A 21,522-nucleotide genomic window follows, 5' to 3' on the forward strand; every position below is an offset into this window, starting at 1 on the left:
TGGCTAATTTTCTGTGAGTATGGTTTCAGTGTGTCTGCCCTCTGATGCCCTCTCGCAACAGCTACTGTCTTACTTGGGTTTCTCTTACCTTGAATGTGGGGTAGCAATATGGTATTAAAAGATCTCTAATTTCTCTTGGTGACAAGGACCCAGGTATGATGAATACTTCTGTGTTTGTGGCCTATGGTTAGAGAAGAAGAATGTTACGATTCACTTAGCAGTGACTGATAACAGGATGCAATTGTTTTCTCTGCCCAGGTTCATGGATCTTCTGAATTCTGTTCGTGAACCATTTGGGGAGCTGCGTGATCCTAGGTTAAGAACTGCTGGTTTGGATGTGTGGGTTTCCATTGTTTTATTGCTTCTTTCTTTCTATTTTGGCTGCACTGCACTGCATGTGAGATCTTAGTTTCCTGGCCATGGATGGAACCCATGCCTCCTGCTGTGAAGAACAGAGTCTTAACTACTGGACGGCAGGGGAAGCCCCTGGTTGCTCCTTTCTTTCTTCACATCTCTCTTAAGTGGATCAGAGGCAGCTCTCGTTTAATCATTAGCCACTAATGAACCACTAATAAAGTGATCACCCATGTCACAGGCAGGAGCTGTGTGGCCTGTGGACATGCACTCCCTTCTAGTTTGCAGCGCAATGGCCTCATGGTAGAGCTGAAGGTAGAGCTCAGACCCCCTAGGAGTCCAAGTTACCCCACGTATGAGGGTGAATGACCTCGGGGACAGAGTCAAGTCAGGCTTCCTGAGCCTGTGGCTCTGTCCCAGGGTATACCTATGCCTGAGGGGATGGCTGTGCTCACCGCACAGACACACACGCTGGCTGTATAAACAGTCCCGTAGAATGATGACGTCTGCACCACAGCACTAAAGCAGAGAGACGGAGAAGTTGGTATTGTGCTGGGTGCTGCTAGGATACTGCTGACATCCCCCTGTGCACCTGAACAGGAGAGCCCTCAGTTCCGGAAGAAAGCTGACCCGGCAGCCGCCGTGAACCCTGACCCTGACATGCGGGAGGCTCTGCGTGAACCTCTGCTGACGGGAGTTATTGAGTCAAGAACCCCAAAGCTCCCTAGAGTCTCCTTTGGTGTTTCCACCAGGTTGTTGTCGATCCCTTGCCTCCCTCTAACTGGCTTGTCCTCAAGCACCAGTATCCAAGAGGAATAAAGTGCTTTCAATTGCTGTTATAGGTCCCGTTTGCAGCAGCATTGCTCACTACCATTCTTCACGCACAGCATTGCTCACTACCATTCTTCACGCAATTGTGTGCGATAATTAGTTTTGAGTGTTGTGGAGAGTGAGGGAGGGGGTGAGAGTGGGGGATGAGGGCAGAAGGTGAGTGCTAGCCTGAGATCGCTGTTAGCTAACATTGTCTCTTGCGAAGTGACCTGTGTGAGACTGGCGGTCTGTGCAGGGCCCCTGAAGCACACAGGCCGGCCTGCCTCTGTGCCCCTCCCAGCACCCGCACAATGCCGCCCTCTCCCTCTGTAAGTTACCGACAGGTGGTGGTCTCTTGGTTCTCCTGTGGTGTGTCTGGCTCAGTGCCACAGTGTACAGATGGGCCATAACCATATTATTTTGATTCTCACCTGGAAGGGGAATTTTACATGAAGGCAGACAGGCTCATCAGTTTTAAAAATTTAATTGAAGTATAGTTGATTAAAATGTTGTGTTAATTTCTGCTGTCCAGCAAAGTGATTCAATTATACAATATTCTTTTCCATTATGGTTTATTACAGGATATTGAATACAAGTTCCCCATGCTATACAGTCTGACCTTGTTGTGTATCCATTTTATATATAAAAGTTTGCCTCTGATAATCCCAAACTCCCAGTCCTTCCCTCTTGTCCCCCATTCAGGCCCATCTAATTTTTTTTTTAACTTTTGCATTGTAGTGTAGCCGATTAAAAATGCTGTGGTAGTTTCAGGTGAACAGTGCAGGGATCCAGCCATACATACGCATCTATCCATTCTCGTATAAACTCCCTTCCTGTCCAGGCTGCCATATAACACTGAACAGAATTCCCTGTGGTGTACAGTAGGTCCCTGTTGGTTATCCATTTTAAATATAGCAGTGTGTACATGTCCATCCCAAACTCCCTAACTATCCCTTCTCCCCATAGACCCATCTTTTTAATGATAGAAAATGGCAATAGTTGCAAATGCTGCTGTGTGCTAGGCATCATGCTGAGCACTTCAGCAGCAGCATCTCACTTAATTCTCCACAAACCACCAGAGAGATCCTTCAAAGTGTAAATCACATCCTGCTCCTCCTCTGCTCCAAACACTCCAAGGGTGCACATCACCCTTGCTGTCAGCCTCCACCATGCCCTGCGAGGTTGGTAGGGTGTGGCCCCCGCTCCTGCTCCAACAGCATCCTTCCCTCCTCCTTCCCCTTTTCTCCGCCCTCCTCATTGCTCCTGGAACTGGCCAAGAAGGCCCTACCACAGGGCCTCTGCACCGCTTCCTCCCCCCAGGCTCTGCCCAGTGCATTCTTCCACTTCATCAGGGTCCTTAAGTGTCTTCTCAGAGAGACCCTCACCCCATCTAAAGCACCATACCTTGTCATGCTCTGCTGTCCTCTCTGTCTTCCTTTTTATTTTAAATATTTATTTTTATTTATGTATTTGGCTGCAAATGGTCTTAGTTGTGGGATCTAGTTCCCCAACCAGGGATCAAACCCAGGGCCCCAGCATTGAGAGAATAGAGTCTTAGCCACTGGACCACCAGAGGAGTCCCCCTGTCTTCCTTTTTAATAGCACTCAGCACCCCTAGCCATTTCATTATAAATCTATTTGCTTATTTGTCTATTATCTGTCTCCCCCACATGAGGGCAAGGATCTTGCTTTGCTCACTGGTCTATTTCCAGCACCAAAAATAGTGTCTTCAATATAGTGAAAAGAAAGTGAAAGTGAAGTCATTCAGTCGTGTCTTACTCTTTGCGACCCCATGGACTTTGCCCCCGAGGCTCCACCATCCGTAGGATTTTACAGGCAAGAATACTGAAGCGGGTTGCCATTTTCTTCTCCAGGGATCAAACTTGGGTCTCCACATTCCAGGCAGGCTCTTTACCGTCTGAGCCCTCCAATGCAGTAGTTGTGACTAACTATATAGTCAATGAATACATGAATACATGGACAAATACTCACAAAAGCCCATGGTGTAAGTGCTATTCTCACCCTCATGCTACAGATGAGAAGACTGAGGCTAGATTGCGATTCTCACTCTGCTCATGGTTGTGAAGCTGAGCTGCTCTTCTCTTCCCCGCTCTCTCACTCATAGACGCTGGTAAACGTGTCTACCTGCGAGTCACATTCCCTGGAGACACTCTCAGAAAAAAGTGCTGGATGGATTCATCTGTTCAGGAAATAATTACAAATCGCACTTCCTTGCTTGATGTTTCAAGTGCTTACTAGTATATAAAAGGCCCTGAAAAGTCCTGTGGTAAAAAAAAAAAAAAAAAAAAAAGCTGGTGGAACTGTGTAATCAGTTTCCCAAAGCTTCCACTGTGGAAATCTCATATGTATGTATTTGTATGCATGTAGAAGGCAACGGCACCCCACTCCAGTACTCTTGCCTGGAAAATCCCATGAATGGAAGAGCCTGGTAGGCTGCAGTCCATGGGGTCGCTAAGAGTCGGACACAACTGAGCGACTTCTCTTTCACTTTTCTCTGTCATGCACTGGAAGGAAATGGCAACCCACTCCAGTGTTCTCGCCTGGAGAATCCCAGGGACAGGGGAGCCTGGTGGGCTGCCATCTATGGGGTCGCACAGAGTCAGACATGACTGAAACAACTTAGCAATAACAGTAGCAACACCTATTAACATATTGCAGGATGTAGAGCTGACTCATTTGAAAAGATCCTGATGCTGGGGAAGATTGAGGGCAGAAGGAGAAGGGGACAACAGAGGATGAGATGATTGGATGGCATCACCGACTCAACGGATATGGGTTTGGGTGGACTCCAGGAGCTGATGATGGACAGGGAAGCCTGGTGTGCTGCGGTTTGTGGGGTTGCAAAGAGTTGGACACAACTGAGCGACTGAACTGAACTGAGGACATTTCTTGGGCAATAGTGGCTTTTATCACTGTAGAGAGAAGGGACTTTTATCACTGTGGGGATTGTCTGATAAAAGGTCCATCAGTTGGTAGGAGGGGCTGTGCCCAGATTCACCTTCCCCAAGACTGGTGTCCAAGCCCACCATGTTTGTTAGCCCCTGGATAAGGTCAAGCTCAACCCATAGAACAGGAAGGCACATGGCTCCTGGTACCTTTAGCTGAAACCCAGCTCAAGCACGCTTTTCCCCAGGGACCTGTCAACTGGCTCATCCTCTGCCCTCTGGTTCCTGAGCCAAGTGACACTTGGTGTTTGTCCAGAGCCTCTTAGAGGGCAGTTCCTTATGAACTTCTCAGGAACATCAACCCCACAAGCCTGGCTTTGTTTTCTCACTGTCTTACGTCTCCCTATTGGAATTTTACCTTCTAGGGCAGCAGTCCCCAACCTTTTTGGCACCAGAGACCAGTTTCATGGAAGATAGTTTTTCCATGGACCCGGACCAGGTTGGGGGGATAGTTTGGGGATGATTTCAAGTGCATTACACTTACTGTGCACTTTATTTCTATCATTATTACATCAGCCCCATCTCAGACCATCAAGCATTAGATCCTGGAGGTTGGGGACCCCTGTTCTAGGGGACCAAGGACACTGCCTTCTCACTATGTTGTCTCAGCCCCTCACTCCGACAGCAGTGCTGAGCCAACAGGAAGAGCCCAGATCATTCTTATTGGCTTGAGTGTGAAGGAGCTGGTGATCCTGGGTTTGGTGCAGGGAGGAGTGAGTGGTGATGTTGCTAATCCCTTGATTTATTACCAAAGCCTTCCCCTGGCCCCAAGCAGAATAGAAGGACGCCCCAGAGGCGACAGGACTGTGGGGTACGATGCATGGAGCTGACTGGATCGTTGCGTCCTGAGAGTCAGAGCGACTGTCACTGCCGCCGATGGTTCATCTTTATTGGTTTCGATGGTGATTCAATGTCATTTGGGATTCAGGTCTCATCTCCATCTCTGAGATCATCTGAATAACAGTGTCATGGGCAAGAGTGGAGACAAAGCATCCACAGGCAGCCTGGATCGGACGCTATAAATCTCAGAGGAGAGCCTGGCCTTCCGAGCTGGCAGGTTTGAGGCTGAGCGGAGGCAACGGAGCTGGCAGTGGTTGCCTCCACCCCAAGTGACCATGAGAGGTGCCGCGCGAGTCTCAGTGATACTCCTCTTGGTGACCGCGTCCGACTGTGCCGTGATCACCGGGGTAAGTCGTCCAACATTCTCTCTGCCCTGGGTTTTGGGATGATGTCAGGGTCTGCATGGGACAGGACCCAGGAACCACACAGGAGGCAAACCAAGGGCATGGGAGCCAGTTCCAGACCACACTTCTGAGAGGCATCTCACAGGGTTTTCACGTTAGTTAGACCTCGATAAAGGGGATCTGCTTCAGAGAAACTGTGTAAATCAAATTCTGCTTTCAATAAATGAGGAGAGCATTGCAAATTCTGAAGTTTGGACCTTTGGTCAAAAGAAGATTTTTGAGTAATAAAGAATCTTTCATAAAGTGGATTAGCACTAATTTATCTTTGGTGTAAATTTTAGTTTTCATGCATGGTTTGGTTCACATGTCAAGTGTAATTTTCATAGCAAGTTGAATTAATTAAAGGCTGTGACCTTATTTAGCTTCTGTTGGGTATGTTTAATCTCTGCTTTCTCTACTCTTAAGAAAGTCGATTTTGAAACTCTTTCTTTCCCCGTGCAGTTTATATGTTTTAACTCTGTGCCCAGTTGATAGGAATAAAGGTGACGCCAACAATTGGCTAAGTGACCCAGAAACAAGTGTTGGATAACAAGCAGAAATCCAGCCCCACTGTGGGTGCAGGCACATTGTAGTATTCAAGACATCCCAATAGTGGTTCTCCCTCAGAAGTTTGACTTCCCCTGGACCCACCCTCTCATGGGCACAGGTTGTGTGATGGTGATGCGACCATTCTTATAAAAACAGAAAGTAATGACTGACCTGGAAGGTTTCTAGATAAAAAGCCACTAGAACAATAAAAAAGAGACATTCACTTTTGTTTCAACTTCCTCCAGCTTTTTACACAGAAAATGGAAATGTAGAGAAGGCCAAACCATTCCTGGAACTGGATTAACTGTAGTGTTCACAGAAAGCGAAGTCTCTTTCTTCTCCCTTTTAGAGGAAAAAGACCGAGTTTCAAAGCAGAACAAACATCAAAGGCCAGCCAATGCTTTTGGGACCCAAACCATAAATACAACTGTCAGGACAGAATTGCACCTAATGAATGTGAACTACAGAAGGCTGCCCTCCTCTCGTGCAGCTTGAAGGTTGGGAGGGTGAGAGCAGAGGGTAGAAGCCCTGGTTACCCCACCAGGCAGCAGGCTGACCAGTGATGCCACACCTCTGTGGCAGAAGAGTCAGGTGGAGTCCACTCAGCGCTGACCCTGAGCTTTCAGGGACCGGCTGACTAGGTTGGAGACCAGATGACTGCCCCCTGCACCTCCTCGGAGTGTCGAGCAGCCCCAGCATGCCCCGCTTTACTGCAGTGCCCCACAAGGCAGCCAGAGGGCACTCCATGGCCCAGTAGAGAAGAAGTGAAGTGAAAGCTGCTCAGTCGTGTCCGACTCTTTGCGACTCCATGGACTATATGGCCCATGGAATTCTCCAGGCCAGTATACTGGAGTAGGTAGCCTTTCTCTTCTCCAGGGGGAATCTTCCCAGCTCAGGGACTGAACCCAGGTCTCCCCCATTGCAGGCGGATTCTTTACCAGCTGAGCAACAAGGGAAGCCCAATGGAAAAGGGCCAACCCAAACCCAGCTCCCAGCTTCAGCTGAGAGAAGCCACAGATCTCTGAAATGGGAAGGTGGGGTGCTTCAACAAGGTGGCTTCTCCTGAGTCTGGAGAAGTTTAGTTCTGTTTTCCTTAATGTAGGCTTTTGCTTAAAGCAGGTTTGTGTGGGTCTTCCCTGGTGGCTCAGATGGTAAAGAATCTGCCTGCAATTCGGGAGACCCGGGTTCAGTCCCTGGGTTGGAAAGATCCCCTGGAGATGGGAAAGCTAACCGACTCCAGTACTCTTGCCTGGAGAATTCCATGGACAGAAGAGCCTGGCAGTCTACAGTCCATGGGGTCGCAAAGAGTCAGACACAACTGAGCGACGAAAACACACATAGATGGTACCTTTCAGAAACCAGGCAGGGCCACACAGCCCCTGCTCTGGGAGCCCAATCCAGAGGAGTCCATGCTAGAGGAGTTACTAATATTAACCCATTCTACTGGTAGTAAACTGAGGCACAGAGAGGCTAAATAACTTGCCAATTGTCACATAGGGGCCAGGCAGGCCAGCAGAGACGCCCTGGGGGGAAATACCTATCGGGGGGTGCTGGCCCCTCAGATGAGACTGGGTTTCCAGGGAGGACTGAGGGGACCGTGGTGGGGAGGAGAGGCACCAGCCCCGAGTACTGCTGGATGAGGGCTGGAGGGTCCCTGTCCACAGAAACTTGAGACGGACCACCCTGGGGTGCAGGCCATTGGGACCCTCCCCCTCGAAGAATTCGAGCTAACTCAATCTCATTAGCATCCACTGAGCACCCCCTGGTGCTAGAAAAGCTCTGTCTCCTAAGCTCCAGCCTTGTCAGAGGAGAGCCTCCCTGCCGAGCGGCCGCAGAGGAGCTCAGAGGGCTCTTAGATCCAAGTCTGCTGCCCTGCTGAGCCCTGAGTTTCCTGCCTCGGCAGGGGCAGGGGTGGCCCCGGGTGTCCCGGGGGCTGGGGCCTGGGTACCGCTCCCAGCACCCCTCTGAAGGGGTTTTGGATGTACTTTCCCGTCTGGTTTCTCTGGGGTGGTGCTCACGGGCACTAATGGCCCTTTGTCTTCCCCCTGCAGGCCTGCGAGCGGGATATCCAGTGCAGGGAGGGCACCTGCTGTGCGGTCAGCCTGTGGCTGCGTGGGCTGCGGGTGTGCACCCCGCTGGGGCGGGCAGGAGAGGAGTGCCACCCCGGCAGCCACAAGGTACTGCTCACATTGGCTCAAGGCACGAGGCGCTGGACCAGTGTTCCGACTCCAATCTAGGGATTTCTTGCCACCTCCTTACTTTGGGGGTGGTTGGGGTACAGTGGGGTCTTAATCACACAGCCTGTTAGACCTGGAGGCTGTTCCTCATTTGCTGAAGGCCCTGGGTCTCAGTTACCTCATGCATACAGAGAGGGGAGTAGACTGACACCCCTAAAGTTTCTGACCTGATAAATTCAGATTCTGAGAGTCTCCTGAACGCCCTTTACTGCACAGGGTTCTTCCCTCTGGACTCCCTAGGTAGCTCAGTGGTAAAGAATCCGTCTGCAATGCAGGAGATGAAGGAGATACAGGTTCGATCCCTGGGTTGGGAAGATCTTCTGGAGAAGGGAATGGCAACCCACTCCAGTATTCTTGCCTGGAGAATCCCGTGGACAAAGGAGAATGGCAGGCTACAAGCCATGGGGTGGCAAAGTGCTGGACACGACTGAGTGACTGAGCACGCACACACACATTCTCCCCTCAAGAACACAATGCAGTAAGACTGTAAAGTGGGCTCCCACCCAGAGCCTGAGTATGAGGGGGCGTGCAGGGTGAGGTTGGCCAGGCCCCCAGGGCACATACTTTAAGGAGACTCACTCCTCTGTGCCCTAGGCATCCAGCACCCACTCTGCTTCCTGAGGAGCCCCCAGCCCAGAGACCACAGAATGAGCCCACGGCCTTTTTTTCTGTCAGGTGGCTGCGGCAGCACCTGTGGGCTTGCGCCCCCTTCCCTGGGCTTTCTGTGGCCAAGATGCCCTGCAAGCCCCTCTGGGGAGCACGCCTGCACCCAGGAGCATCCTCCAACCATGATCCTCCCTGGCAGCCCTCCTAGGCGTGAGGAGGCTGAGCTGGGGAGGGAGACAGAACAGAGTCCCTGTAGCCTTGGGGTATTCCCAAAGCAGGCAGCAGAGGCAATACACCGAGTGCTTACCATGTGCCAACCTTCATCCTAAGTGATGTTTTTGCACATTTAAACCTCTTTATCATGAAAACCTATTTACAACCATATGTGGTAGCCACTATTATTAACTCCTTTTACGGATAATAAATTGAAGCACCGAGAGGCTAAATAACTTGCCAGTTGTCACACAGCTGGGAATTGGCAGACCTAATTTGAGCCCAGACTGTGCGACTTATCTATACTCCTAACCCCTCCTACTCACCCTCCTTGAGGAACCCTCAGTGGCTCAGCCTTCCTGTGGGTGTGAGTCACCCGGCAGGGACCCTGTCCTGTGCAACCACCTCCCTGACACCCACACAGGGTGGAGAGTGTAATGGCTGAGCTACAACTGATATTCAATCACCGGTGTGGGTGTGAATTTGTGAGAGTGGGTGTGCTGGGTCAGCGGGGGGACCCCGGTGGGTGGTGTGGGGGCTCGTGGAGTTTGGGGGATAGGCGGGTGGGCCATATTGCATAGTGGCTGATCACAGTGTCAGAGCTAGACTGCCTGAGGTCAAACCCTGGCTCCTCCACAAACTGGCTGTGTGACCTTGGCATGATACTTAACCTCTCTGTGCCTCAGTTTCCTCCTCTATAAAAGCCATTATTGTGGTGCTGGGGTGCAGGTGATGAGACATTTCAGCCAGGGATGGGCCGGCCAGAGGCTCCCCCCGGGGGCCCGCCTCCCTTTGGTGAAGGTGACATCTCCTCTCCTCTCTCTCCCCAGGTCCCCTTCTTCAGAAAACGGCAGCACCATGCCTGCCCCTGCCTGCCCAACCTGCTATGTTCCCGTGGCCTGGACGGCAGGTACCGTTGCTCCACCAACTTGAAGAACATCAACTTTTAGGAGTGTCTGGTCTCAGGACACCCACCAGGGGTCCCGGGCCTCTTTCTGAGCACAGCCTGCGGTGGTCTCCCTTGGACTTTTATTTCTGCTGAAAGGCCCAGCCTCGCATCCCCTCTGCTGTCCCACTCCCTGCACTGCTGACCTACGCCCTTGCTCCCCTGCCCATATACGTGCACTGACGCAGACACACGTCGCAGGGTTTTACGGTCTGCCCGGCCGGCTGTGGGGTCCTGGCAGGTGGCTGTGGTCCTGGAGGAAGCCCGGGTGCACTGCTCAGGCCGCCTCGGGGCAGTGAGTAACAGGGACGTACTCCTTCCTTGTGTCTCTCCCTGCCCGGCCCTTCCTCCACCACAGGTGAACCGTCCTCCCTGGGCCCTGCCGCTCCCCTCCGGCAGGTGCACTTCTGCCTGCATCAGTGAGCTCGTGCAAAGTATGGGGCCCCAAGAGGTCAGTTGGCCTCCACACGGCTGCTGTGGGTTCAGCCTGCGGTCAGCCCGCTGGGTCAGAACTGCAGGCCTCCCATGCCCCTCCCATCATGTTACCAGTTCACAGTGAAGCCCCGGATCCTGCTGCCTCCCTGTGAAATGCAGACAGTGGTGGTTCATGAGGCCGTGAGTGAGTTCCCTCCAACAGCCCCCTTCCAAGGGTCAAGAGCAGGTCTCTGTGTGACCTCGAGGAAGCTTCTGGCTTCTGCTCAGCTGGAGGAGAGATGGGGGCTAGCCGGCGGGCCACTGATTTTGGGCACAGGAGGAGACCGCGACCCAGGACAATGGCCAGGCTGTGTGTGCCCCACATCTATTATAAATACGGCATCTTCTCTAGAGGCTGACAGTTGGCTGAAGTTCAGAACAGTTTGTCTGGGTGTCACACCACTGGCCTCCATCTGGTGTACAACCCCAGTCCCCGTCAGCACCTCCCATCTGGACCCTGCCCAAGGCTCGCGCAGGCGTGGTGATGCCTGTGGCTGTGCGCACTGACTGCTGGTTGCAGAATAAAAGCATGAACAAGGGTCAAGCGGCTGTGTGTTCCTGCCGTGCCGGGGGATGTGGGGAGGGGGCAGGGCCGGGCTGCGTCTGGGTCGGAGAGGGATGTGACTGGAATCCCTCCTCCCCTCTGGGGCAATTTTTTTGGAGAAAGTGGATACAGGGTCCGTTTGCATGAAGGGTTCGAGGCAGCTCAGTGGGCTCTAGGTGATGAGGAGGGTATGGCTGAAATGGGTTTCTGGGTTGGAGGCAGGAGGCCTTGTGAGCTGAGCCCTTTTGTCCCTTTTGTCGAGTGTCAAATAGCCGACGCCATCAGGTCACCACGTATGGTGAGAAAGTCTGCTTCAGGGACGGGCTGGTGAGGCCCTGATTCTGCGTCTGAACCAGGGACTGGAGTATTCCTTAAGTGCTAGCCCTGTGGCCCTTCCTCACCTCAATTCTTAGTCTGCCGCTGCTGCTAAGTCATGTCAGTCGTGTCCGACTCTGTGAGACCCCATAGACGGCGGCCCACCAGGCTCCCGTCCCTGGGATTCTCCAGGCAAGGATACTGGAGTGGGTTGCCATTTTCTTCTCCGAATTCTTAGTCTAGGGAAGTGCAAAATATAAGATGAAAAGTATATTGTATCCTCTGCCTCTCAGAAGCCTCCAAGGAGACTGGTTTCTGAGTCCTGGGGTCCTGCCCTCCTTTCTTTGCCCTTAACCCTGTCATAACCTTGCTCAGGGCATGCTCAGGACAGGTTTTACTGCAGAGCCCACCCAGGCTGGGCCTGGGCCCCACACAGGGCTTGCTCTTTGATTTTGGCTCAATTGATAGACACTGGTGCTTGCTCTGCTCATCTGCCCACTTCTTGCAGCCCTTGAGTCTCCTGGCTCCTGACTTTCAGGCTCAGGTACTAAATGTAGAGTTCCTTTCCATGTCCAGGAATCCAATTTGTCCATCCTGTCCTTTGGATCTCCAGGAACCGCCTGCTGCTGCCAGGTCACGCTGTGTGCGGTGCTTTCCCAGCCAGTCGCCCTCTGTAAGCAGAGCTGACCTGGGTGGGGCATCGCTGAAGGAAGCAGTGTGATGGAGCAGAGACGCGGGGTGGCTGCAGGCACAAGGGACCCTGTGGCTGCTGACATGCAGCCTGCAGCTGCCTTTTCATTCCCATGGGAGCCAGCTGATCTGTAGACCTGTCGATGGGCCAAACCATCCTTTTAATCTAACACGACTGATTCTCACTTTTTATATCAGAATTTTGAGGAACTGATAATTGGTCTTTGCCCCAGTTCCCTGCTGCTTTTTTTCCCTTTAGATTGAAGAGATCACAGGGGAGGCTAGGGAAGCTAAGGAAAAGTATGTTGTTTGTTTGCTCAGTTGTAACTGATTCTTTTGTGACCCCATGGACTGTAGCCCACCAGGCTCCTCTGTCCACAGGATTTTTCAGGCACGAGTACTGGAGTGGGATGCCATTTCCTTCTCCAGGAGATCTTTCCAACCCAGGGATAGAACCCACGTCTCCTGTCTTGGCAGGTTGATTCTTTACCATTGAGCCACCAGGGAAGCCCAAGGAAAGTATATTTGTGAGAATTCTTTACATTTAGGGATATATTCTTCATGAATATTCATAAGTATGAAGACTATATCTTATATATATATATATATATATATATATATATATATATATATATATAGGTGGCTCAGACAGTAAAGAATCTGCCTGAAATGAAGGAGACCTGGGTTCAATCCCTGGGTTGGGAAGGTCCCCTGGAGCAGGAAATGGCAACCCCACTCCAGTACTCTTGCCTGGAGAATCCCATAGACAGAGGAGCCTGGCTGGGCTACAGTCTATGGGGTCACAAAGAGTCGGACACGACTGAGTGACTAACACTTTCACTGTCTTCATAGTTATAAAAGAACCAACTAGTAAGAATAATACACCCACAATAAGAATGCTTCTAGAAGAATTAAATTAAATTAGACTTAGGTGAAATGGACAGCCCTTCAAGATGTGGGTTCTTTAGTGACAGTCTGACCGCCCCCTATTGGCCCAAATCCCAGGTGGTACAATGGTAAAGAACCTGCCTGGCAAAGCAGATGACGAAAGAGGTGTGGGTTCCATCCTGAGTCAGGAAGATTCGCTGAAGAAGGAAATGGCAACCTACTCCGATGTGCTTGCCTGGAAAATTCTATGGATAGAGAGGAGCCAGGCAGGCTACAGTTCATGGGGTTGCAAAGAGAGGCAAAGGCCTGCACAAACACGCTAGGTTTCCTTCTCAGCTGGTGGAGTCTGGTGCCATCTAGTGGCTGACATGGGGGTGGCACAGAAGAGCTGAGGAGGAATAGATGGCCGCATCAGAAAGAAGGGAGCTCTCAGAGCAGATGGGGACCGCTCCCCAGACATCCCAGGTGTTATGCTCAGTCAGAGATTCAGAGGGATTATGCTTCCACCTGGGTGAAGAGGCATGCCAGGACACATGTTTAATTGCTCTTTGGCTTCCAGTTCCACCCTACAAGTTTCTTTCCTGGAAGCCTCTGTCATCTTCCTGTGGGACGTCTCCTCTCACGGATTCTCCAGGATTAGAAGAGTGGTGCTGGATGGGGGTCAGAGGAAAAGGACTGGGTGCTGCCCCCCCCCCGCCCGCCCTCCCCCCCTCTTCCCAAATCTTCCTTTTCTCTGCTGGTCTTGATGGTTCCGTGCTCCCACCACCCCCTACTATGAAGTCTGAAGCTCGAGGGCAGTCTAGAACTGTCTATCTCTCTGTTACTGTCCCTTGTCTCTGACTTTCTTGTCAAATGATCACCAAGCTCTCTCTTTTACTTCCTAAAAGTCTCTCGGTTCTGCCCCTCTTCCCTCCAGTCCGGGCCTGTCTGAGCCCTCACCCTGCTCGGTGTGGTCCACGGCAACTGTTTCTACCTATTATCTCTGCCTCCAGTTTCTCCTTAGAATCCAGCCCTGCATGCCCACCACTCATCCTTCTAGGCAGCACATTTGCCCGGTTCTTTCCTCATCAAAAATCCCCCAGAAGGCTTCTCTGCAACAAAGGAGAAAGCTTGTCTTGTCCAGAAGCGAAAAGCTCCTTGTGGTCTGGCCTGGCCACCCTCTCTGCTCTCCTACTGTCTCCCCCAGCCCTCCCAACCTCAGGACTGTCTTGGTTTGTGGAAGACGCCACGTGTAACTTTGCCCAGGCAGTTCCCTCTATGGGGAATGCTTTGCTTTCCTCTCATGTCCTGTGACTTCAAAGCATCATGCAGATTAACCCACATGCGTCCCCCACCTCCACCTTCATCCCTCGACACAGTGACTGGGACACACCTCAGGCCCTGAGTTAACTCCTGTCCTTAGAAAGCTCTCATGTTTCGGCCAGCCTCCTCCGCAGGAGAAGGAAGGGCAGTGTCTGAGTCCTGTTTGTGTTCCCAGGGTTGAATGGTGAAGGTCGTGGCTGGAGCAGCTGCACAGCCAGAGGACAGAGGCTTGGGACAGCTGACTCTGGGCAAGAATGATGGTGAAACAGGATCCTCTCCTTGTTGGCTTCCCCCTCAGTCCTCTGACACCCCTCTCGACCTCCATAAACTTCCACTGATGTTTTCCACTCAAAGTTTATAAAGAAAGGCTCCTGTGGGAGCCTGGAGCCAGCCATAAGCCTGAGAGAACAGTGCGTGGGCCTCAAGGGGACCACTGGGCCTAGGACGGCAGGAGGGTCACAATCTGGAGCCCTCCATCTAGAATATTCTTTCTTGTGTTAGACCCCTACTTGGAAGGCTCTACTGCTCATGGATCATAGGTATATTAGATTTATTTAAATATGAGTGTGATGTGGAGGAAAAATACGGGTGTGGTTTTTAAAAGGGATCAGAGCCCCCAGAATGGGCTCATGTCTTCAGGGGCAGGAAAAGCCCCTGGCCTAGTGAGGACAGAGGGGCCTTAATTTGGGGACTGAAGATTAGTGAGGAGGATTAACTGGATCTAAGCAGACAGACAGGCTGATGAGTAAGAAGCCGTGGGCATAGCTCTGACAGAGACAAGGCATAGAGAAACCTGTGAGATTTCATCATGAAACTAAGCCCTGAAGACCAAGTAAACAAATCTGTCAAATGGCAGCTTGACATTTTCTTGTCATTTTGCATTTGGCTCATTTGGCAACTCTCACAGAATTAGCAGCAAAGTTACCTTGCTACCGGGGTGACACAGCGGTAACAGCACAGGCTGTGGGTTTGGACCCTGGTCAGGCTATTTATTAGATAGGAACCGTGGACAAGTTACTAAGCCTCTCTACCTCAGTTTCCCTATCTGTAAAATGGGCAGCAATAATAATAATAGTGTAACTGAGCAGAATCCTATGGGGCTTTGCCTGGACAGACCTCTGCATGTTCTCTGACTGCCTCTTATTTGTAGAAAAACTTTCACCTCCTAGGCCTTGCTAGAGTTCCAAAGAATAAATTTAATTTGAGAAGTGAGAAAATGCAGAAAGGAAAACAGTCAAATGAGACAAATAATAATAGTTTAGCCATTAAACAAACAAGGACATCTAGTTCCCCGTCAGGGGCTCTGTGGAGAAGGCAATGGCACCCCACTCTAGTACTCTCGCCTGGAAAATCCCATGGACGGAGGAGCCTGGTGGGCTGCCATCTGTGGGGTCACGACTGTCCGACTCTGTGCGACCCCAGAGATGGCAGCCCACGAGGCTCCCCCATCCCTGGGATTCTCCAGGCAAGAACACTGGAGTGGGTTGCCATTTCCTTCTCCAATGCAAGAAAGTGAAAAGTGAAAGTGAAGTCGCTCAGTCGTGTCCGACCCTCAGTGACCCCATGGACTGCAGCCTACCAGGCTCCTCCGTCCATGGGATTTACCAGGCGAGAGTACTGGAGTGGGGTGCCATTGCCTTCTCTGCTCTACATAATATCTTGAGCCATATCCTTTGAGTTGTTTTGCAGATACTGAAACCCCCACCAGGTGGAAGTTAAGTGACTGTATATTGCCCAGAAGCACAGAGACCCCAGACGGGTTGAAACCAGAAGGTTGATGATGCTGACTCCCCATGACCTCACTACTAACCAAAAGAGGAATGTCTATGAGCTGATTACACACCCTGGAACCCTCTCCGTCACCCTGTCTTTATTTTATTTTTCTGGCTGTACCTTGTGGCATGCAGGATCTTAGTTCCTCAACAAAGGATTGAACCCATGCCCGCTGCAGTGGAAGCATGGACCATCAGGGAATTGGACCATTGGACCATCAGGGAACTCCTGCTTACCTTGTCTTTAAAAGCCTGCCCTTGGAAAGTTGGGGAGTTCGGATCTTGAGTCTCAGCTGCCAGGACTTCTTGTTTGGAGCCCTGCAATAAACACTGTACTTTGCTTCACCACAACCTGTTGTCTTGGCTCTACTGCACTTGGGCAAAGGGTCCCAAGTTTGGTTCAATAACAATAGTACCTGCCCCTTCGGGTTGGTGTGAGAATTAGACGTTAGTGCACAAGAAGAGCTTAGGGCGGCCTTGGCCAGTGGAAGCTCCATGGGAATGTTTTATACATTTTTTGTTTATTTATGAAGACATCCCAGTTAGCACTGGGATCTGTCTGCCTGGCTCACTAAGCCAGTTACCTGAGGCATCTCCCCTGTGAGAGACTCGTAAAACTGCCAGGAAGAAACAAACACCTGCTCTTGGATGCGTTTCACTTTCCCAGAATTTGAACGCAGTAGGAAAAAATCTCAGTTTGTCCGGCCTGTGTGCCATTATTATGATGTAGTTTAAAAGCACAGGTTTATGTGGGAAAAGCTTAATAACACTCCATTTGGGAACATAGCTACACAAATCTTATCTAAGAGCTTCTTAATACCCTGCTTAAATATATGAGTCACTGTTTCCAAGTGAAATGGAATGTTTGCTCAATATGGGCTATGATCTTAATACTGCGTTATATAATTTTTTTTTTTCTCGGAAAAGCATAAGGAGTGTGGGCTCTGAATTTTATTCTGGCTCTTCTCAGATTGTGTTCAAATTAAACCTGCCAATGCATGTGTGTCCCCTGAGATAAGCATCTCAGGGCTGGTGACCCCAGGACTAGAAAATGTCGTTTACTCTGTAGACTTGCAGTTCCCAAACCTTAGTGTACATAGAAGCACAAAGGGTGATGTTCAAACGCTGTTTCCTGGGTTACCTCCAGAGACTCAGATTCAGTGGGGCCTCCAACAAGCCCCCTCCAGCTGTGACTGATGCTGGTGGTCCCGGTGCCTCCTTTCCCAAGAAACACTGCCCCACCCATCTGTCTCCCCAACCTTTGGAGGAAATAAACATATGATGAAAGTTCTACTTTTCCCCCAAGGGACCAAGAGACTAGTTTCCATTAGAAAAAGCTCCAGTCGAACTAGAGCGTGGGCTTAATATTAAAACAAGGACGAGCAGGACAGGAGGGAAGGCAGGGAGAATGTGATGGGGTCTGTGTCCATCCAAAATTAGGTTTCAAGGTTTGTGCAACTGTCCCTGGAGAAACCTCAGTCGCTGAAGTGAAACCAAGGAGGAAGAGGAACACAAGGAGGGGGCCACCATGAGGAGAGAGGGGAGGCCCCCCGTGGGCCTGTAATTTCCGCTCACTTGAGGGCGGACAGCTGGGGCCCCACCTGGAGGCTGGGAAGCCCTGTAGGTGAGGAGGCGGCTCTGGCTGCCCCGAGGCCCCAGCCAAGAGGCAAACACGTGTCCTACATATGTTCCCAGGCCCCCATCTGGGGCCCAGCTGTGGAGACCTGGGCCTAAGCCTCCGAATGGGATGCTCCGTGTCAGCAGGGGGTGTTTGGGAGACGGGGCAGCAGAAAATGGGGCTCAGGCCCCTCGGCTCAGGGTTGTCCTGCCCCAGGAGCCTGCTGGGGATGGAGAACTTTGCAAGGAGCCCCATGGGCCGAGGCAGCCCACAGCTCACTCCCAGTTGTGGGGAGGGGACACACCTCTGAGAGCTCACTGTGGGGACTGCCTACCTGACCTCACTAGCTTCCAGGAAGGGACACTGAGAAGGGGCTCAGTGAGGCCCTGGGAGAGGCAAAGGGACGACTGTTTTGGGGGTTAGGTAGAATTACGCTCTCAGGAGGATTTGGCCCCAGCGGGGTGCTGAGCGCCAGCTGGGCTCCCTGTAGAGTCTCCGGCCCCAGGGTCCTCACTGGCAAGGGCAGCTGTGAAGTAACTAAGGAGTGTTGTCAGTGGTCTACTCTCCAGGTGTTTGTTCCTTCCTTCCATCAGGGCCTGTGGGCACTTCTGATCCTGGGCAAGGCTACCTATGGCCACCACATCCCCGGACAGCCTGCACTCTTCCAGGAGCCCTGGGCCGGGGAGACCCACGGGGATGGCTAAGTCTGTGGGCCAGGAAGGGCTTCGCTGTTTGCCCCAGAGATGCCCTGAGCCCTTGGGGAGCTTGGGACAATCAGAAATGGGGTCCTGTGCTTCCCCTAGCATCTCCCAGCTTCCTTCCCAGATGCTGCCCTCTGCCCCCACCTGCCTTCTCCCCTCCACGGCATACTCCGTCCTCCCTCTGCCCTTCTGTCTGATGGTCCTGCCCCTCCTGGTGACACTGGGGCCAGAGGCTGAGATTCTCAGCTCAGCTCCGCTAGGGGTGAGGCAGCTCTCAGAGTCTGTTTGCACCTCCGCTACATGTGGACAGCGACTCTGGCCATCTCGCCAGTTTGTTGTGAGGTAGACCCCACAGCAATGTGGCCCCAACCCTCCCTGGTGGTCGAGCATGGTGGGGGTTGTTCATTAGGTACCCAGAGTCCTGTGTTCCATCGCAGAAATGCTGGATCCCAATTCCTGGAAAGGGGACCCTTGGGAAGCTGGGGTTTTAGCCACAGGAAAAATGTTGGAAAGGTGTTAAGCAAGGAGACTCCAAGGACCTCCTCTTCTTGGGATGATCTTGACTCTGCCCACCACCAGCTGCCTGGGGAACCTCAGGGAAGCAGCTTCTTTAACCTTCCTCCTCAGTGAAATGGCGTTCCCACTGGGATTCCCCTCGCAGGGTTGTTGTGAGGCTGGAATGAGGTGGTGCGAACCCCAGGCCCAGTGAGCTTGTGCACTGACGGTGCTCTGCAGGCTGATAGAGGACTTGTTCTTCTGCCCATAGAAAGTGGGTTTTGTGCCCCTTCAATAAAGGATGGTGTCTGCACTAATCAGTCACCAAGAGCAAGTATAGAAACTGGACGGTGAACTTAGGGCAGGATGAAACAGCCTGTGCCCCGTCCAGCCTCACCTAGCATGAAATGGGCTAGGTGGGAGGCAGGCTGACCTCCTCCAGGGAGGAAGCCATCAGAGCCACTCTAGAACCCTCCCTCCCAGTACACTGTTGGTGTCTTTTTAATTTATAATTTTTTTTTAACGTTTTAAACACTATCCCAAATAGACCCACCCAGGACTTTAGTGCCAGAGGCAGCCCCCTTCATTCCATAAACCACCGCATGGAGTCAGCCTGTTTGGTTCAAGGTGAAGATTTTAACCCAGGCTATTTATAAATCCCTCGATGGAGCGGGTGTCAGTTTCAAAGCAGTCATGCCAGATGTCGGTTTAGAAGCTGAAAGGGAGACAAGCATTATTACAAATTAATGTTGCCAGTGATTAATATTTGATATTTTTAACACGCATTCATCTGGGAGGAAAAAAAATCCCCTTTAATTAGCGTGGCCGGCTGTCATGCAGTCCTCCCCTTGACAACGGGCTGCCAGGTCTTCTGGTGTAGCTTCAGGCAAAGATCTGACTGAGGGAAGAAAAAATGAGCCATGAAGTCAGATTGTCTGTAGACCTGCCTCTTCAGGCGGGTTCTGTCAGGCTTGGGCATCCTGCACTGCCCTCACTCAGCCTATCCTTTCTCCTCTGTGCCTCCCGCTCCAGTTCTGGGCTGGAAAAAGCACAGGCTGGTTTCATTACAGCCTGCAGCTGCTGCTGCTAAGTCGCTTCAGTCATGTCCGACTCTGTGCGACCCCATCTGGGCAGCCCACCAGGCTCCCCCGTCCCTGGGATTCTCCAGGCAAGAACACTGGAGTGGGCTGCCATTTCCTTCTCCAATGCATGACAGTGAAAAGCGAAAGTGAAGTCACTCAGTCATGCCTGACTCTTAGCGACTCCATGGATTGCAGCCTACCAGGCTCCTCCGTCCACGGGATTTTCCAGGCAAGAGTACTGGAGTGGGGTGCCATTCCTAGAAGTCAGGATTTCTTTTGAGTCTGGGCTGTGCCCGAGAGTGAGGAGACTCACTGGAGACCGACGATGTGGGCTTGCCTGCAGATCTGTCTTATTTTGTCTGCACAGTGTAAAAATAAAGTGACCTGTGTTTAAAATTTGGTATATTTCCCCCAAACCCACATTTCCTATGAAAGTGTTAGAGTGGAAGTGTTAGTCCGCCAGTCACGTCCGATTCTTTGCGACCCCGTGGGCTGAAACCCGCCAGGCTCCTCTGTCCATGAGGTTTTTCAGGCAAGAATACTGGAGTGGGTTGCTATTTCCTTCTTCAGGGAGGCTGTCAGACCCAGGGATGGAACTCGGGTCTCCTGCATTGCAGGCAAATTCTCTAGCATTTGAGAATGTGGGAAGCCCTTACATTTCTTATACCTCTTGGAAAACGATGAATCCTGGCATCCTGGAATTGGGTTCCCACAGTGGCCCTAACTGGAGGGTGTGGTATGCAGCTGTAGAGGGTTGTTTAGACACATCTGAACTCACCACACCTGTGTCGGGGTCTCCGCCGCACCTTCCTTAGGGTGGCCACCGGGTGACTGGAGTTTACATCTGATCTGAAAATAATCTGCTTGATTTACACAGTGCTGGCTGCATTACGCTTACAATTTTTGGAAGGCAATTAAATTAACTGTGTATTTCTATTTTTTGATATCTACTTTAAAAATCAGAATTGGAAACACAATCTCCAGTACCATATAGGCGCATATCATATTACTTGCTTCACCGGTAATTTAGTTAAAGCGAAGATTCTCGGTAGAATCTCTGGCAGGTGATTTCTCCATTACCTGCCTGGCCCCTGTGGGCATCTGAGCTTTCTCCTAGTGCTCAGTGTCACTAATCCTCAGGATTCTCATCCATTAAATGAGACCCGAGCAGGGTGGAATGGAAAGATCACGGGTTTTGGAGTCAAACTGGTCCTGGATTGAAATCCTGGCAGTATCATATTCTGATTTGGGAGCTGGGTAAGTGACAGCTTTGTTAAGCTTCATTTTTCTCGTTTGTAAAATATGGGTAAAGATAGCCACTCTGTATGTTTTTGGTGGTGATTAGAAGAGAGGAGAAAAACATTAATAATAAGGGCTATGCTTTTTTAAAGCCTACTGTCCACTAAGGGGCTTCCTGGTGGCTCAGTGGTAAAGAATCCCCCTTCCAATGCAGGAGACTCGTGTTCAGTCCCTGGGTGGGGGAGATGCCCTAGAGGAGGAAATGGCAACCCACTGCAGTATTCCTTCCTGGGAAATCCCATGAACAGAGGTGCGTGGCAGACTATAGTCCATGAGGTCACACAAAAGTCGAACACGACTTAGTGATTAATACCAAGAAGCACATACCATAAATCTAGCATGCTGATCGTTTTAAGTGTCCAGTCCAGTGGCATTAAGTACATTTGCATTCTGTGCAGCCGTCATTATCTCCATCTCCAGACCTATTTTCATCTTGCC

General features: G+C 51.3%; 1 protein-coding gene and 1 long non-coding RNA gene across 2 annotated transcripts; one reads left to right on the plus strand and one right to left on the minus strand.

Annotated features, from left to right (window-relative positions):
- Window positions 1-1,732: 1,732 nt before the first annotated feature.
- On the minus strand, window positions 1,733-10,807 carry LOC114113153 (uncharacterized). Its single transcript, XR_003588202.3, has 2 exons — window positions 10,451-10,807; window positions 1,733-6,244 (listed from the first exon to the last, which is right to left on the minus strand). It is a non-coding gene; the product is annotated as an uncharacterized LOC114113153 (long non-coding RNA).
- On the plus strand, window positions 5,246-10,922 carry PROK1 (prokineticin 1). Its single transcript, XM_027964841.3, has 3 exons — window positions 5,246-5,317; window positions 7,954-8,079; window positions 9,789-10,922. The coding sequence occupies exons 1-3, from the start codon at window positions 5,246-5,248 to the stop codon at window positions 9,906-9,908; spliced, it is 318 nt and encodes a 105-aa protein (XP_027820642.1). The 3' UTR covers window positions 9,909-10,922.
- The last annotated feature ends 10,600 nt before the right edge of the window (window positions 10,923-21,522 follow it).

This window comes from Ovis aries, chromosome 1, assembly GCF_016772045.2.
Source record: "Ovis aries strain OAR_USU_Benz2616 breed Rambouillet chromosome 1, ARS-UI_Ramb_v3.0, whole genome shotgun sequence".
NCBI lineage: Eukaryota > Metazoa > Chordata > Mammalia > Artiodactyla > Bovidae > Ovis > Ovis aries.

What these genes read in the sequence shown, in the direction of transcription:
- PROK1 (XM_027964841.3), top strand. Translation starts at nt 5,246, where the DNA reads ATGAGAGGTGCCGCGCGAGTCTCAGTGATACTCCTCTTGGTGACCGCG. An exon ending in ACTGTGCCGTGATCACCGGG is followed by an intron (nt 5,318 to 7,953) that starts GTAAGTCGTCCA and finishes TTCCCCCTGCAG; the next exon opens with GCCTGCGAGCGGGATATCCA. An exon ending in GCCACCCCGGCAGCCACAAG is followed by an intron (nt 8,080 to 9,788) that starts GTACTGCTCACA and finishes CTCTCTCCCCAG; the next exon opens with GTCCCCTTCTTCAGAAAACG.